Source organism: Myodes glareolus, chromosome 13 (assembly GCF_982192425.1).
Source record: "Myodes glareolus chromosome 13, mMyoGla1.1, whole genome shotgun sequence".
NCBI classification, from domain to species: domain Eukaryota; kingdom Metazoa; phylum Chordata; class Mammalia; order Rodentia; family Cricetidae; genus Myodes; species Myodes glareolus.
In genome coordinates, this window is record NC_142038.1 from 16,954,905 (window position 1) to 16,970,877 (window position 15,973).

General features: G+C 35.8%; 1 protein-coding gene across 1 annotated transcript in view; it reads left to right on the plus strand.

Moving 5' to 3' along the window:
• Positions 1-15,973, plus strand: part of Dcc (DCC netrin 1 receptor) — a 1,076,497-nt gene that overhangs the window by 956,072 nt on the left and 104,452 nt on the right. The window contains 4 exon segments of the mRNA XM_085676444.2: positions 4,264-4,359; positions 9,504-9,736; positions 13,800-13,884; positions 13,887-13,937. Coding sequence (XP_085532570.2) covers positions 4,264-4,359; positions 9,504-9,736; positions 13,800-13,884; positions 13,887-13,937 — 465 coding nt within the window.

The window sequence follows — 15,973 nt, forward strand, 5'->3', positions numbered from 1 at the left end:
ATTTACTGATTTTAAACGTGAAAGCTCTGAGCATGTGCAGAAAAATAGTTCCACATTGCCCTCTAGCGGTGAACTGATAAAAATCCAACTTGTTGCAAATTGTAGGGGAGAACATTCAGGCTTCTCCGGACACTATGAAAGCTTTCTGAGCTCAAGACAAATTCAAAGAATATCCCTCCATCCACATATAAAAAGGATATTAAAGCGTTCCTTGCGTCCCCTAAGTTTGCCATTAAATGATTAACAAGTTTATCTTCCTTGTGCAGACAAGGTCATTAGAGGATCACACCTAATGTGGGAGGGGGGAAGCCTATTGTTTCCTCTGGAGGTCCAGAATGCAGACAAAAGCATCATGTGTGCTAGAGAGCTCCCACGCTGGATCTCGTAGTGCAGGTGGTAACGTTGCTGTTCTTTATAAAAGCACTTGTCAGGAGCAGAGAGAAAACCAGAGAATCCTTCTCCCTGGCATGTCTATAGTGACTGTCCCTAGCTGCTGGACTTCTTAGAGATTCCCAGTACCAGGAGGGGGGATGCTTGCAGACAGCACCTTCGCATAAAGGACTTAAAGCTACACTGGCCCCCTGACCATAGTAGGTCTAGATTCACAAGGATCTATTTGCCAGCACGAATTGATTAGTTTATCTAATTTCGTTACAGATATTTAAAGGGTGTTGTTTTCAAGCAAAAGTCTGGGTTTCTAGAGAATTTGACTATGCTTAGGCCACCTTATTTGGATTAATAATGTCCTCAAACTGAATTGCAGTTCATCTTTGGCTCCTAGGAATCTTTCTCCCTTATCATTTCTCGTGCAGGCACCGAGTCTGGCTTACTGTCCTTTGTTCACTCTGATTACAAGGAAACAAATCTCAAAGCCATTTAAGGCAAATAAATAGTCTAGATCCTGTGTATAGGAATATCAAAATCCTGGTCTCATTTCCACACCTTGATAAATACCTAGATAAATGCAAATGTAGAGGTGTACGAGATTGAGCTAAATTAAATTTTATCTACAAGAAGCCATTTCCTATTTCATTAGGTTAATACCAAATATAAGTGTTTATGTCTTAATGTATAGATGAATCATCTGTCTGAAATAAGAAATGAGATCAAGAAACACTGATATAACTAGAATGGGTAAATGTCACAATAGATGAGTATTTTTCTACCTTTCCTAAGTGTATGTTCATCATTCCCAGATTTCTTTCAAATATTTTTACTTTCTATGATCCCCTAATAGACCCCACCTCCTTCCACAAGCCCCACTTGAGAGTAAATATCTGCTGGAAACCCTTCTCACATGGCCTGATCCTTCATGACCATTCAGGCCTCTACTCTCAAACGGTATTCAGAGAGCATACTGTATATTTTATTGCTTAATTTTATGTAGTATTTCTTTTCTCCCCCATTCAGAATTAACTTACTAAGCTAATAAGGGAGGTTCATGTTTTACAACCAGTCATGAATCTCAGAGAACACTTGACATTTGATTATTGATTACTTCCTTAAAAATAAACTACTTTGATGATAAACATATGCGCTTCTACGCATGCGCATGTGCGTGTGTGACACACACACACACACACACACGTTTACTTTTTCAACTAGCAGCAATCCATCACATGGAAGTCAAAGACCTGCATGAGATATGATCTTATATCATTATTTTTGTTATATTGTAGTTTGAGAACATGATTATTTTGAATGTTATTGTCTTTAACATATGCTGTTAAGTTACATTCAAACTCCTTGAAAGAAAAGTGACCTAATAGATTTTCAAAAATCATCATTCAATATAAACTCACTCATTTGAAAACCTCATCATGGTTATGTAAATACCCTGGCACAAAAAAATCACACAGAACACATAGGTACTTACATGCGTGTTTTTACTGGGTTCAGCATGTTTCTCTGCTCTGTTTGCTGTGTTCCAGCAGTTAGAAGCTAGTCCCTGTAACTAGACTTTAGAGGGCAGGGGTGCCTTCCATCTGAGACACCTGGTGCATGGTTGTTCCTTGATTTTCTGAGTAATTGTGAATATGTGATGGTGGATTAACTCACTCATTGAAATGGTAGAATGACAATACTCCATTTCTCTCCTTCAGCTTTTTTTTAAGAAATGTTTAAAGTGATGCTCAAACTATCTGCTCACGCTAGAATGAATCTTATTTAGGAAAAACATAAATACTGATTTCCTTCCCAGTTTCTCAGATAGTTATGTGATTATTTGGCAACCTCAGAGCTGACCAATGGTTTTTAGCCTAAAATATCTCTATAAATTAGCATGCGTACATATATTTCAGGGAGCTGATACACTGAAGTTCCTTCGATGATGACTTTCTTTAGAGGTCAGTGGAACCCTCTATACAATAATCCTTGATTCTGTAGACAGGAGATTGCCATCCTCATTGGCTTATTTTTCCCTTTCTAGTATGGCAGGATGATTTAAGCCCTGTTTCCATCTCTAAACTTGGGATCACCAGATCCACACACAGCTGCAGCCTATACACTGGGCATGCTTGTGCTATCAAGTCTGTCCTTCTTGACTTTTTAAGTGAATAGAATATGACAAGGGATTAAAATCCTTCTTTAAAAAATTAAACAGTTTTTTCTAGTCAAATTTGGGAACATGGGGCTTTAACTACTATGTGTTAATTCTGTGTGTCCTTCTATCTCTACCAAGACTCTTGCTCAAAATGGCACAGTATATGTAAAATTGTAGGCCTCATAGTCTTTCATTGCTTTATATATATTATGTTTGCCTTACAATGACAGGAACAGAAGTTCCACCATATAAAAATGATTCATTTGATTATTGTATATAGACAATCATTGTGATCTATTAATTCTCTGATCATTAGAGTATCATAGCATAGGCCAATACATAATTAAATTTCTCCTGACACTTAGTTTGATTCATTTACTTTGGTTGTAGTTTCCTCTGGTCATTTTGGATGTCTAAAACTCATTTTTCGTTAGTTCTGGTGGTCAATAAAATGTAATGCAATAATAGTTTGGATGTGAATAATAGTTTGATTGTTTGATTCTTTATATTTATTACTAATTCTGACTATCTAGAAAATCCTTTAGTTATATTTTTCTATCTAGAAAAAAAATAAATTACTATAATTTTGTCTCATAAGCTATTGCTTTAATAAAAATTAATGATGGTCTATTTCTGCCCTGATAACTCATATGCTGCTTTTATTTGCATTTTTAAAGATTAAGTCAACAAAAGGAAATGTATCCTTCTGTATTTATTGTGTACATTTTGGATTTTCTTCTTTAAGGACTACGCTTAGTGTGTTTTAGCTTTTCCCTCGCCAACTTTTATATTTGATACCTTCTTCCATGTCATTCTTAGTTCATGTCCTGTCCTGTTTTTATTCTGTTTGTATGATGAACACCATGAACAATGGCATCTGTATTGTGTATGAACAATGGCATCTGTATTGTGTATTGTGTATGTGTGTATGAACACATAATTCCAGTTCATAGTTCATCACTGAGAAAAGTCATTGTAGGAACTGAAGAAGAAATTTGAAGCATATATCGTGGGGATGTGCTGGTTGCAGGCTGGTTCTCTGGTTTGTGTTCATCAGCCTTTCTTATACAACCCTATATCACTTGCCTGAGTTGTACTGTTTCCCACAATAGCCTGAATATTCCCATGTCAATCATCAATAAAGGCAATTTCTCACAGACACTATCAGAGGACAATCTAACGTGGACAATTCTTCTGCTGAAATTCCCTCTTCTCGGGTTCCTTAAGGTTGTGTCAAGTTAATTTAACTATAACTGGTCATGTCCTGGAGTGGAACTTTCACTGGTCAGTTCCAAGTATTTGTATTTGTTCCCTAAACTAATATGTCCGAGGTTCTGAGGATTGGTCTCATTTTCAGTCTGATGCTCACTTTTGGTTTTGACTGACACAGACATGGCTGACACTTGGGTCACTGGGCTGGCAGCTGATAACTCACAAAAACTTGTGTTTCAGGGATAAAGGGCAAACATCATCACCTATCCTGCACAGCATGTCTAAATGCTCTTGTTTCCACCACCTACTTATGCATTCCCTGCTCATGTGAGGATTCAGGAAGATCGAAAGTCTCTATCTCCATTAGAGCGGGTAGTTCCCAGAATCCGACCCACTGGTTTTCAAACATCAATTCATTTATAACATTATATTAAATTTGTTTTCAGGGAACGTTCGCCATAGGCATTTCAATACACTAATTCACATGTCCAATTTGTTTCTGTTTTCAGAGTCAAGTTCTCATTATGTAATCTCCTTAAAAGCTTTCAACAATGCAGGAGAAGGTGTCCCTCTTTACGAAAGTGCCACAACACGCTCCATAACAGGTATGCACCCATCGTCAATCCTCTTGCGACAAGGTGATCAGTGTTTGGATTATGTTGAGAAAGAGGAAAATTTTCAAATGAAAATGATTGCAAAATAAATGCATGAAATTATCAGGAATATATGCACACACATGTACACATTATTTTTGATTATTTCATTCTCCAAATGAATGGCAAGGATTTATTCGATGCATTAGTGTGTAGACTTAGAGAATTTCGCTCTTGCCTTCACAATCTTCTAAGAAGTTTTATAGTTTGGTGCCCTGATATAATTCTTCATTCTGTTAACCAGGTTGTCTCAGACACTGCCATTTGAGCAGGATGTTTGTGATCGAGGCTCTTAATATTCAGTGGATGTTTGTTTCTCTCAACATGAACCTGTAGACAGGTGACAAGGTTAAGTTGGCACATTGGAGTTGATTGGATCAGTCCAAATCACAAAGATGAATCCTAAACTCAGGCATATGTCATCTATCAGTAGACACAAAAGGAAAGATTGGTTCCAGGCTCATTGTCTAAAGAATGGCTATATGAGTTTGAATAGAAAGACAGCAAACAAGGTCAAAAGGGCAGAAGAGCATGAAACAGTGTTAAGAGAGATATAACTGATGGAGGTTGTTAATAATGCTGTGTTTGCTCAAAAAATGGAGTATGTGGATACCCCGAAAAAAAAAATCACAACCCCATATTGCTCCTAAAAATATCATTCTCAACAACTTGTCTAAAATTTAGACAATAATAAGCTTTATGTCTTCAGTTAATACTTTGTGCCTATCTCCCACACTCCCAGAAAAACACATCCTTCCAACTTCCTTTGACTGGCCAGAAGCATTCACTTTAATTAGAATAGAAGGCTTAAGAGGGCAAAGCTTCAGATTTAATACCAAGCATCAGAGACAAAAATTTCTGGAGTGCGGATCTCGGACGAGGATGCATGACTGGCTAGAGAATAAATATTACTACTACCTAGATTTACTTGAAGTTTATATAGTTTGTGTTTAAAGTCCTCAGTTGCCATTTACAGACTATACTGACAATGGTTTATCTTTCGGACAGTCTCCAAAGATGTTTTCACTTCTTTGTTAACTAGGTGTTCTAAAAAAGTGAAGTTGTTACTTCAGAATCCTGGAATCGTTGACCATTGGTTTCAAAGTCTGACATCCTCCATCCCCTAAATAGATACAAAAATGGGAGCTATCATTAGAGATAAGATCTTTTGCTATGCCACTATAAGTGTTTATGAATACTCAAAAAGAATAAGCACGATTCTGGAAACTGCTAAGAAAAGTATGACCTTCATAGTTAGAAAAATGATGTGCATTGAGTTCTAGATTTGAAACCAAGATACAGAATAATAGATGAGAACTTGGGATTTTTCCAACACGCCTTTCTCTCAGACTGTCCCAAAAGTGAGGTCTATTGAGAAATAGGGTACTATGTGTACCTGTATCCCCTGGTTGACCTTACGTATGCCATCTCTTTATTGTTCATGATGAGAAAACTAAGCAGTTTCTCATTGTCAAACTGACATTGAGCTGTGGTCAGGTGACATAAAGTTACACCAAGGCCAGTCTTTCAATGATGTTCTTTTATAATACAAAATTTAAATCTCACAAATACGACCTGCTGGGCATAAGCAGGAAAGTCAGTTTTCCAGTGGAACATGAGAGCAGAGAGTGAAGAGGACAAATAAACTGAAGGTAGGCTGTGCAGAAGGAAGTGTCTGTGGTATTAGCAACTATCCCTGTGGCATGTGCTGTCAATTTTTAATTCTTAGCATATGGCATTGCCACGGTGTTTTCTCAAACACCAGTGATCCATGACACAAGTTTTATTTTCATGTTATAACTCTGATACTAATGGATCTGAGAAATGAAGTGATGCTGAAGTTAGAAGTTATATCAGGAAATTTATTATTAAAGAAAAGCCAGTGATGTGCTGCAGAGGAATGTATAGAGCAGCTCTTTCACAATAAAGAATATACACTTTTCCTGGAAGCAGAATTATTTTTATGCTTCTACACAGCACGGAGAACAAAGGGCAAATAAATGGAATCAAAGGCTAAGGTTCTGAGAGAATCTCTTCTCAGTAAATGTGTCATATTGTCATGTAAAAATATTCTCTATCTTTGAGTTGTTGCAAAATATTCCCATGAGATGTCCTGGAAAGAATCCAGCAAAAAGTAAACACAAAATATACTGAAGGCAAAGAAAGCATTAGACTAGCATAACCATCAAGTCCTGGAGCATCTAAATGCATGTGCTGGTAGTCTTCAGTGAGTTCTGGAGTCTTTTCTCAAATTGGGAATAAGAGCTCAAGCAACTGAAACTTCCAGCTTGGCCCCACACGAGAAAATTCTCTCTCCTTCTGCCAATCTCTTTATCTCTTATTGTGAAAACAAGTTGTTTTCCATCTGGAGAAGGAACAGGGCAAAGAATAATCAGGAGTTAATGAAGTACACTCTTTGAATTAATTTATTCTGAACCATTTTAGTGAGTTTTAAACGACGAGCAATCCAATTGAAAACTATCAATTTTAATGCCAATATCAAATGAGTAACTAAAGGTAGAAATTAGCAGACTTTGTTAGGGACTGTCTGATTCTTCTTCAGCAAAATTACATATATATATAATTATATATATGTAATATATACATTGTATATATAGTTTCGTACACATATATGCTCACATAAACATGTACATCTTTATGTGCCTCTGAAATTCAAGACTATATAAGGCTTCTAGCAGAGGAAGAAATATTGAAGTAGAATAATTTAGTAGCAAAAGAATGCTTGCATCCAATTAGTCAAGAAATTCCTGATCAGGGAATCAAAGAGCACATACAATATTTGTACCATGTTTTTACATTGTTGCTCGTTGTCTCCTGGAATGCTCTGCTGGAGATGTTGTTTATATGTTCTGTCCCTTATAGTGGGGACAGACCTCTTATGACCACTGAATGATTGAAATTGGCTGTCATAAAAATCAAATAAATGTTAAAATAGCCAATTATGTAGTTTACATTAATAGAAGCCACAGAACATATTGTTATTACACTATGTACCAAAATGTTAGAGGGATTATCATAGAGAATGACTAAAATAAATTATGTTTCCTAAGATAGAAAATAAAACTTGACCATTGGCAGAATTTTCTGTATCACATTGGGACCATAGTTAAAATCACAACAGAAAATACTGCATTTAAATACATTAAATACTGCATATAGGATGATTCTATAAATGTCCCTCAAATACTCAATAAATAATCACCATGATCACTTTTATTTTCTAAAATCAAGACTAGTTGGATTGACTATTGTCATTTCCTAATACAGGGTCACTTGACTTTAAAGCATTACAAAAGATGCATATGAGAGACCATGTTTATATGAACTAAGTGGAAGAAAGTAATTGCACAGGTGGTAGCCCATGACATAAATAAGTCAAAAGCAGGTCATATGTGGGACTACACTTCCGCCATGCATCAATTTCTTCTTGCAAAGTCAGGAAAGAACAGAAACGTGAAAGGCAGTGCTTGCTTTGCTCCAGCACAAGCGTCTTTTCCTGCTAAACCAACCTGCTGTGTGATTCAAACCCTTGTAGAAGTGCAGCGTCTCCTGCTCTCTGTCATTTCAGCAATCCCTTTGGCTTTAAAGGGGCCTTTAATAAAAAGAGACATCAAAAGGAATACAGAAAACCTGGGCTCTGACATTAAATTTTAATCCCAAATCTATCATTCTCTCTCTCTCTCTCTCTCTCTCTCTCTCTCTCTCTCTCTCTCTCTCTCTCTCTCTCTCCTCTCTCCTTTTGTTTCATTTCTGTCTTCAGTTTTTAAAATCGTTTCTCCAAAACTACAAACTAGTAACCCAGTAACATGTTAAATAATTCGCTCGAAAACACAATGATGAATAGATAAGAATTTGAAATTCAAGGATCAGAGACAGTCATCAACAGAACAGCCAACAACCACTCGGCTTTGAACTTGGTTATTAAAAACATAAACTGTATAAGCTGCTACTGAGACTCCTCTCCATTTTATCTAATCTCATTCCCTTAAATGACTTCAAATGTCCGGTCTTAGAGCTGTGCTGTCAGCTTCAATTTTTTGTTAGATTCCTTACTGCATCATGTAAAGGTCGGTTTTTCAACCTGTTATCTATAAATTTGAGTGTCTCAAAATGGAATGATTATGATTGCCGCAAAGTAAGCTTCTGAAATTGTGGTCATCTCAGCATAAGTGTAAAGGTTTTAGAGAATTGTGTAAAATCACACATCATTCTCCAGATTCCAGTCATGTTATTGGTCAAAGCACGTTCATGTCTCCGTGGAAATCTCATCATTCTGGAGGAGTTAATTTGTCTTCCTATCCATTGATGTGCATTTTTTCCACGGAACTTGCAGTTTCTGAATCAGGAATGTAATACAGGAATGCCTGACTGGACTGAAAACAGAACTAACCTGTGTGTGTTTGTGTGTGAATACGTGTGTGTAAATACAGGAAGATGAGCACTTTTAGAATTTAGTATCACAATCTAAGAAAATGTGCTTATCAGGTGCCATCTCACACACAATTACAGTACGACAGATGTATGTTGACCCATGTGTCCATGCACATCTGTTCACTCTGATAAAAAAAATGATATATATCAAGGTTCTTTCATTATGGTTTGTGTGTTGACTGAAAAATATTTATAGAGATAGAGCCTAGATAATAGTAAAAGAAATACAAAACCCCAATAAATTCAGATGTAATGACAAATATTAAGGTGTCATACCATTTCCGAAGAGATAAGGAGAAATATCATTTTTACTGTTATTTCAAATCATTGACAAATCATGTACATGATAAAATAGTATACAAGACTTTAAAAGAAACAATGTGTAACATTCAAAAAAGTTGAGCTTTAAAGATATGTAATCTAATTAGATATAAATATAAAGAAATACTGTTATTTTAACATAGCAATACTGTTCTTATTATATGAACGATTTAATTAATTGCATTTTTTCTGTTCTTCTCATGTTCCCTTTCATCGTTTTTGCCATGCATTTAACTCATTGTGATGTGTTACCACTGGTATTTATTTTAACTCTTTGTTTACACATTTATCCGTTGGTTTCATTTGGTGGGTTTTGAACCCAGATCCCACTGACCCAGTTGACTATTATCCTTTGCTTGATGATTTCCCCACCTCGGGCCCAGACGCCTCCACCCCCATGCTCCCACCAGTAGGTGTCCAGGCTGTGGCTCTTACCCATGAAGCTGTGAGGGTCAGCTGGGCAGACAACTCTGTCCCGAAGAACCAAAAAACATCCGACGTGCGACTTTACACTGTCCGGTGGAGGACCAGCTTTTCTACCAGTGCCAAGTACAAGGTGAAAATCAAACTTTGCAAAATTTAAAGTTATCTTTCATATGCTTGGTGCATTGTGTTCCATGTTTCCTGGTGTGCCATAAACTGCTTTTCTACAGTGAATTTCACGTACTAAAGCAAGGCATTTTAATAGCTGAATATCTAATTAGTTAAGAAAAATTATGCCTTTGGAAATCAACAAAAGCAAGGTAGGAAAATATCAAGAGCTGCAAAAAAGATGTTGGCATCCCACCAGATGTTGCTCGCACCAGACTTTTGCTTTCCACAGGAAAGTCGATTTCCTTTGGAAATAGAAGGGTTCCAAGATCAGCTCCTGAACAGGTTATGATATGATTCCTTGACTCAGAATCTAGATTGCTGTCTATTAATCGCACAACCCACTCATAGAGGGTACAATGTGGGGTCAGGGATGTGAAGACACTTTATAGCACCCTAGAAATGAATTTCAAGGCATTAACACCGAGTTCCTTATTTAGCTTCGAAACCATCTTCCTGTTGTTGTTAGGAAAATTCTTTAAATGAGCCTGAGTTACAGCAGCCTCCTGTTTATACTCACTTCCAAATTGTTTCATACTCGTCCCCAGAGATCACTAGTGAAACATAAGAGACTGTCATTTCATTTTTCCATCTTTCCTGCCCAAGTTCGGCAATTCAAACAAAGAGTTACTAACAAAGAAATATGTATAACCTTCTAAACCCAAGAATGCGTGGATGTAGTAGAATGCATGTTTGAGCAGTAGGCAGTGTCAACCCACTGGAAAAATCAACAAACTCCTGTTCTGTATCTACAACAGTTCTAGATCATTTATTCTGAAATAAAGTTTTAATTATGCTTACTTAGGATATATATATATATATATATATATATATATATATATATATATCTTTGAATGCCTTATGCATCCATCTTAATAGATGTATGCTTGGAAAAAACCATAAATGCTTCATGTATGGTTACACACCTGAAAGGTAATAGTTTACAAGACAATAACTGGGAATGAAAACGAAGTTTAACATTATAATCTCATCATCCAGGGTACTAAAGCACGAGGTTTGGCAAGGGTATGAGGCAAGTCTGGACTATGAGGTCTTCTCTAAAAATAAGGTGAAGAAGAATGTAAATGTTGCTCCAAAACTAAGGGACCCAGTAGCTTATCCCTAGCTCATTGTTTCCTCATACCCACTTTTATCATTTTTCTTGACACTCCCCAGGAATAATTGCGAAAGAGAGTTTTGCTCCCTTTCTCCCACTTAACTACTCTGTTACTTAATCTGATTGCATGACACTGGAAATTTGGGAGATGCACTCATCTGGGGATATTTCTGGCCCCCAAACTGGAGACAGAGCAAAATCACACTGGTTTCAAGATTCTGCCTCTGTGTGCAGTCATGCTGAAATTGCTCTAGTGTCTTTCTTCTTTTAAATTGTCAAAACTTTGTGGTTTATATAACATTATTAATAATAATAATAATAAAAGTTTTCTTTGATATACCTGCCCTGGTAGGCCAGGCAAGTCCTCAAGCAAGTCTATACAATATCATCGATAAAAGATATGCTAGTACCCTATCTATCTCCTTACAGTATTAGATTTCAGGCTCAGCAGAACCATAAATAAAGATAACATTATCAGGAAAGAGAACAAAAAGAATATATGAGAGTATTAGGAAGTATCTCTACATATAGATTGCTCAGTTTTGAGTCTAGTTTCAGAAAAGACTATTCCCCACTTTAAAATTGTTATGTTCATAACTTTGTAGAGATATTCATTTTGCAGAATGGCTAGGCTAACTTTTGCCAGAATATGAAATAATATTTCGATTATTTTCTTCAGCCTGATTTGAATAACAAGATCCAACACTTTTTGAGGCAAATAATTTCAGTGAAATGGTTAGTACAGCAGACATGCAATTACTCAGACTCACAAAGAATTTGAGGACCAAGCAAAGCAGATTTCAACTGGGCCTTCTCTGATGAAAGGAATTATTTAATTTATTACAAACAGCCCTCACATGCACAAGTACACACACACGCACACACACACACACCTACTTCTGTACACTGAGATGAAGAGGTCTCTAGAAAAGGGTTGGGCAGTTGAACAGTAAGAACAAATGAAGAGGGTAACAGGTCTGTGAGAAAGAATATCATAAATACTGAAGTTATTAATAATAAATGACTTGGTTTGTACCTTACACTTTTAAAATAATGTTCATATCTAAACTAGAACTTTTGTTCTATTATAGTTTAATAAGATAAGCAAGACATACTCATTTTAGGAGCAAGGGGACTTCTGGTATCAAATCACATGGCTTCAAGAGACGCATTTGTGGTTTTGTCATATCACTGAGTCTCACTTTCTCAAATTGGACAAAAATTCTGAAAATGATATTTTGATTACTTAAATCCCTATATTGATTTCCTATAAAAGTATGAACTTCATTTTCTTTTCTCTACAATTATTTGATTGCATACTGTTTTACATGAGTTTCCACTAAAAATATAGTTATTGGCAGTTGCCTCGAGCTTAGCAGATTTGTTGTGAATGTAGTAGAATACAGGATGTTGTGTGAGACGCAGTCCCCTTCCTCAAGATAGAACTCAAGTCAAAATTTAATATTGCTAAAGTAATGAAAATGACATGAAACAATGTCTAATGTTTCTAGATGGCAATTATTAGCACTTGCTCTAGGCCAAGCACTGTTTTCCTTCACTTACTTCACACAGTAAATGACAATACAAAGTCTGTCATATTAACTGAAACTTACAGAAAAGAAGATGGGAGCTTGGGAGCGCAGAGACGTATTACCCAGCTATCCTGTATTTACAACTGCAACCATATACGATTTTCCAAAGTACTGTGAGGTTTAATCATTCATTGTAGCAATAGCTCTCTATGAATGTCTAGAGAAAGCATTCTGATAAATGCTTCTGAGATTTTTAATTTGATAGGATAAATGGGTACAACATAAAAATGTTATTAGTTTCTTTTAATTTTTAATTGTTGTACAAAACATGTAGGATTTTTATAACTATAGCTTAACCTATAATAGATGTTCAATTTAATAATTTTGTCATAATACAGTAATAATGAGATATTTATATCCTCAACCAATGGGAAAGGGTTTTAATTTTTCCAGATGTAAATACCCAATACATATTTAAATATAGAAGCAATAGGAAGCATTTAGCTTGGAAAAAGACAAAGATAAAAGTACTAAGCAGAAGTTAATGTTTTAAGAGATTTGTATGGTTTAAAATGAGCCAGGTCATGTGGAAAATAAGTTTTTACCTGTGAGACTAGCCTGCTTTTCCTTTATTATCATTTTTGCTCTTTGAGTAAGCAAGAAAGATGCAATTTACTTATTTTCTACTAAAATAATTAAACTTGTTTATAATGCAACAAATGGACTCAAAAACTAAATACAAAATTCTACAATGCAATTTCATTGTTTAATATTTATCTAATTTGCCGATTCTTTTTTGATCAATCGCTGTTCTTTCTATACATGTTTCTGTATATGTGAAGCATTCAAAAGGGAGAAAACATGTCACACAGGCACACTCTTGCTCTGCTTGATCAATAGGTATTTGGAAGCACTCAAACTTTGAAACCAGATCTTGATTTTAAATATCTTAGTCACTAGAATGCTATTAAATTAATTATTTGCAGACAAAAATTATGATGACTAACAGAAAATATATAATACTAACCCCCCAAATCTAGATTTCAAGGATAAAACTGTGAATTTAATTCAGGCCCAACTAGAAAGTGTCTTGAAATGGGGTTGAAAATAAAATTTGTCTTCTGCCTGTGCTCATGGGAACAGGGAACTAACCCAGTTGGCTTCCCCTTATCACAAAGCACTGACTGATTTTATCAGTAAATCTCACATATATGAGCAGCCAGTATACACTGACTGGCACAGAAGGGGCCTAGCTAGTCTGTTATTTTGAATGGTTATCTACTTTTGGCTGACTCATTAGCTAGTTGTTTTACATGTCTTGATTTACTGATTTGACAGCTCATTCTTTTTATTTCTTTGCTTACTTCTGGTTTGTATAGTCAGAAGACACAGCCTCTCTCAGCTACACAGCAACGGGGCTCAAGCCTAACACAATGTATGAGTTCTCGGTCATGGTGACGAAGAACAGAGGTCAAGCACGTGGAGTATGACTGCACACGCCACCACCTACGAGGCTGGTATGTGAAGAGACGCTGGCCTCAAAGGCTTGTGTTTGGCCTAAGTAGCAGTGTTCAAAAATTCTGTGGAAATTGAGACAGAGAATTAGGATGGTTTCAAAATTATACCTTGTCCTGCCTTAAATAGTATATCCTGTACAAATCGCAGCACTTCTACAGCTAATAGTGAGTATTTCACTCTCGTGGAAGAGAAAGGGGGGAATCAAATAGATTAAACAATCTGGTGGAATGATTAATCACTGATTATTCGAATGAGTTCTTTAGAACATTAACTCATAGGATCTGAATATGAAGTCTCTTCAATGTGTTTAAGTAAATCATGGGAATATAATTATTGAACTCTATCTGATAGAAAGGTGCTTTGAACAACAGTCCTAATTGGATAATTTGTGGAAAAATTTAAAAATTGCAAAATTGGCCTCCTGTATTTTTTATTCTAATTAGGACAGCTGGAATAGGAAGTGTTTCTGGGTGGTCTTGGTCATACTTTGGAAAAAGGTTCACATAATGAAAAACTCGTGTGAATTTTGAGAGAGCTTGGATCTCCATCAATACAAGCCAACATAAAGTTCAAAAGTCAAGTTTTCCAGGGAAAATAAATATACAGTTAAAACATTTTCAAATTTGGCATTAGAGTTTAGCAAAACCTACCTTCTAAAGAATATCTTTTAAAATATATTTTACTTTGCTTTTTATTATTTTTATATTGTGTGTCTTTGTTTTGAGTGTACACATAAGTGTAGGTACCAACAGTGGCCAGTAGAAGGGGTCAGACCTCTTAAAATCGCATGACCTGGGTGAATTTAAACAAATTCAGTTCCTCTGTAAGAGTTATTGATGCTCTCCTAGCCACTTCCTCACCTTTCCAGCCCTAATAGTTTCTGTTTTTAATTGGTTTGTTATTTATATTATATTTAGATGTGTACTACACTAAACATTCTCAAGATTTAAAAAAATTATGTCAATAAAGTTCTCCTCATAAGTGAGAAAATATATATTTTTCCACTAGAATTTGTCCCTTGGTGTTGCAATTCTAATTTTATTTATGGTTATTGCCTAAATTTTTAGAGTTCTACATTTAGTAGGTACTTCTATCTATAAAAATATTTCTAGAGCTAGGTGGTGGTGGCATTCACCTTAAATCCCAGCACATGGGAAGCAGAGGAAGGCAGATATCTGTGAGTTTGAGGACACCCTGGTATACAAGAGTTAGTTCCAAAAAAACTTTCTTGATAGTCTCATTTTAATGTCCTTAATGTCCTTTGTTGTAGTTTACATATTATACATCATTAAGTTTCCCTTATTAGTTGTGACTTGAATGCCAGTTTATAAGGAAAATGAGGTTCAGTCCAGTGAACTGCATACCATAAGGACTATAAAATACCCATCTCTGTCTTTTTATTCCAAAAGTCAGGAACAGAGTCAAATATAAACTAGCAAAATAAAAAAAATTGAATAAGTAAAACCTGATAGGATTTGTCTGAAAGAGTATTCATATCACCTTAAAGTAAGCAAATTCATGCATTTTTCCCATTCATAAACATAAAATGCACACCAGCATCTGACTTGCAAAATGCACTCTACGCATTTCTCATCAAGGACCTAGCCTTATAGAGGCACCAATGGTCATTCCCAACACAGACAAAAAGATAATAAGTTTGAGACCTGTGGTTAGTAGACAGAGTGATTGTCAAATCAGATAATGATCTGAGCAAAGGTGTAAATAGCATGTGGATGAGATCCCAGGGTGATGATGAGAAGAAAGAAGCAATTCACAAGTGTCCATGAATTCTGTAACTGCGAGGAGGAAATGAGCTGGATAGAATAACTTGAAGATTTGCTTTAATTCGGAAATAAGATACAGGCACCAGGGCTTCCTTGCTATAAGCTGAAGGGCCTCTGTAGTAAACCTAAGGATGGTTGGCAAATTTTTAAATTAAAATAGTTTATTCTGTCCAGATGAGGAATATTTTATTTTATTTTGATTAGCTATATTAAAATACAAATAACAGGAATGGTGCCACAAAGGAGCCAGT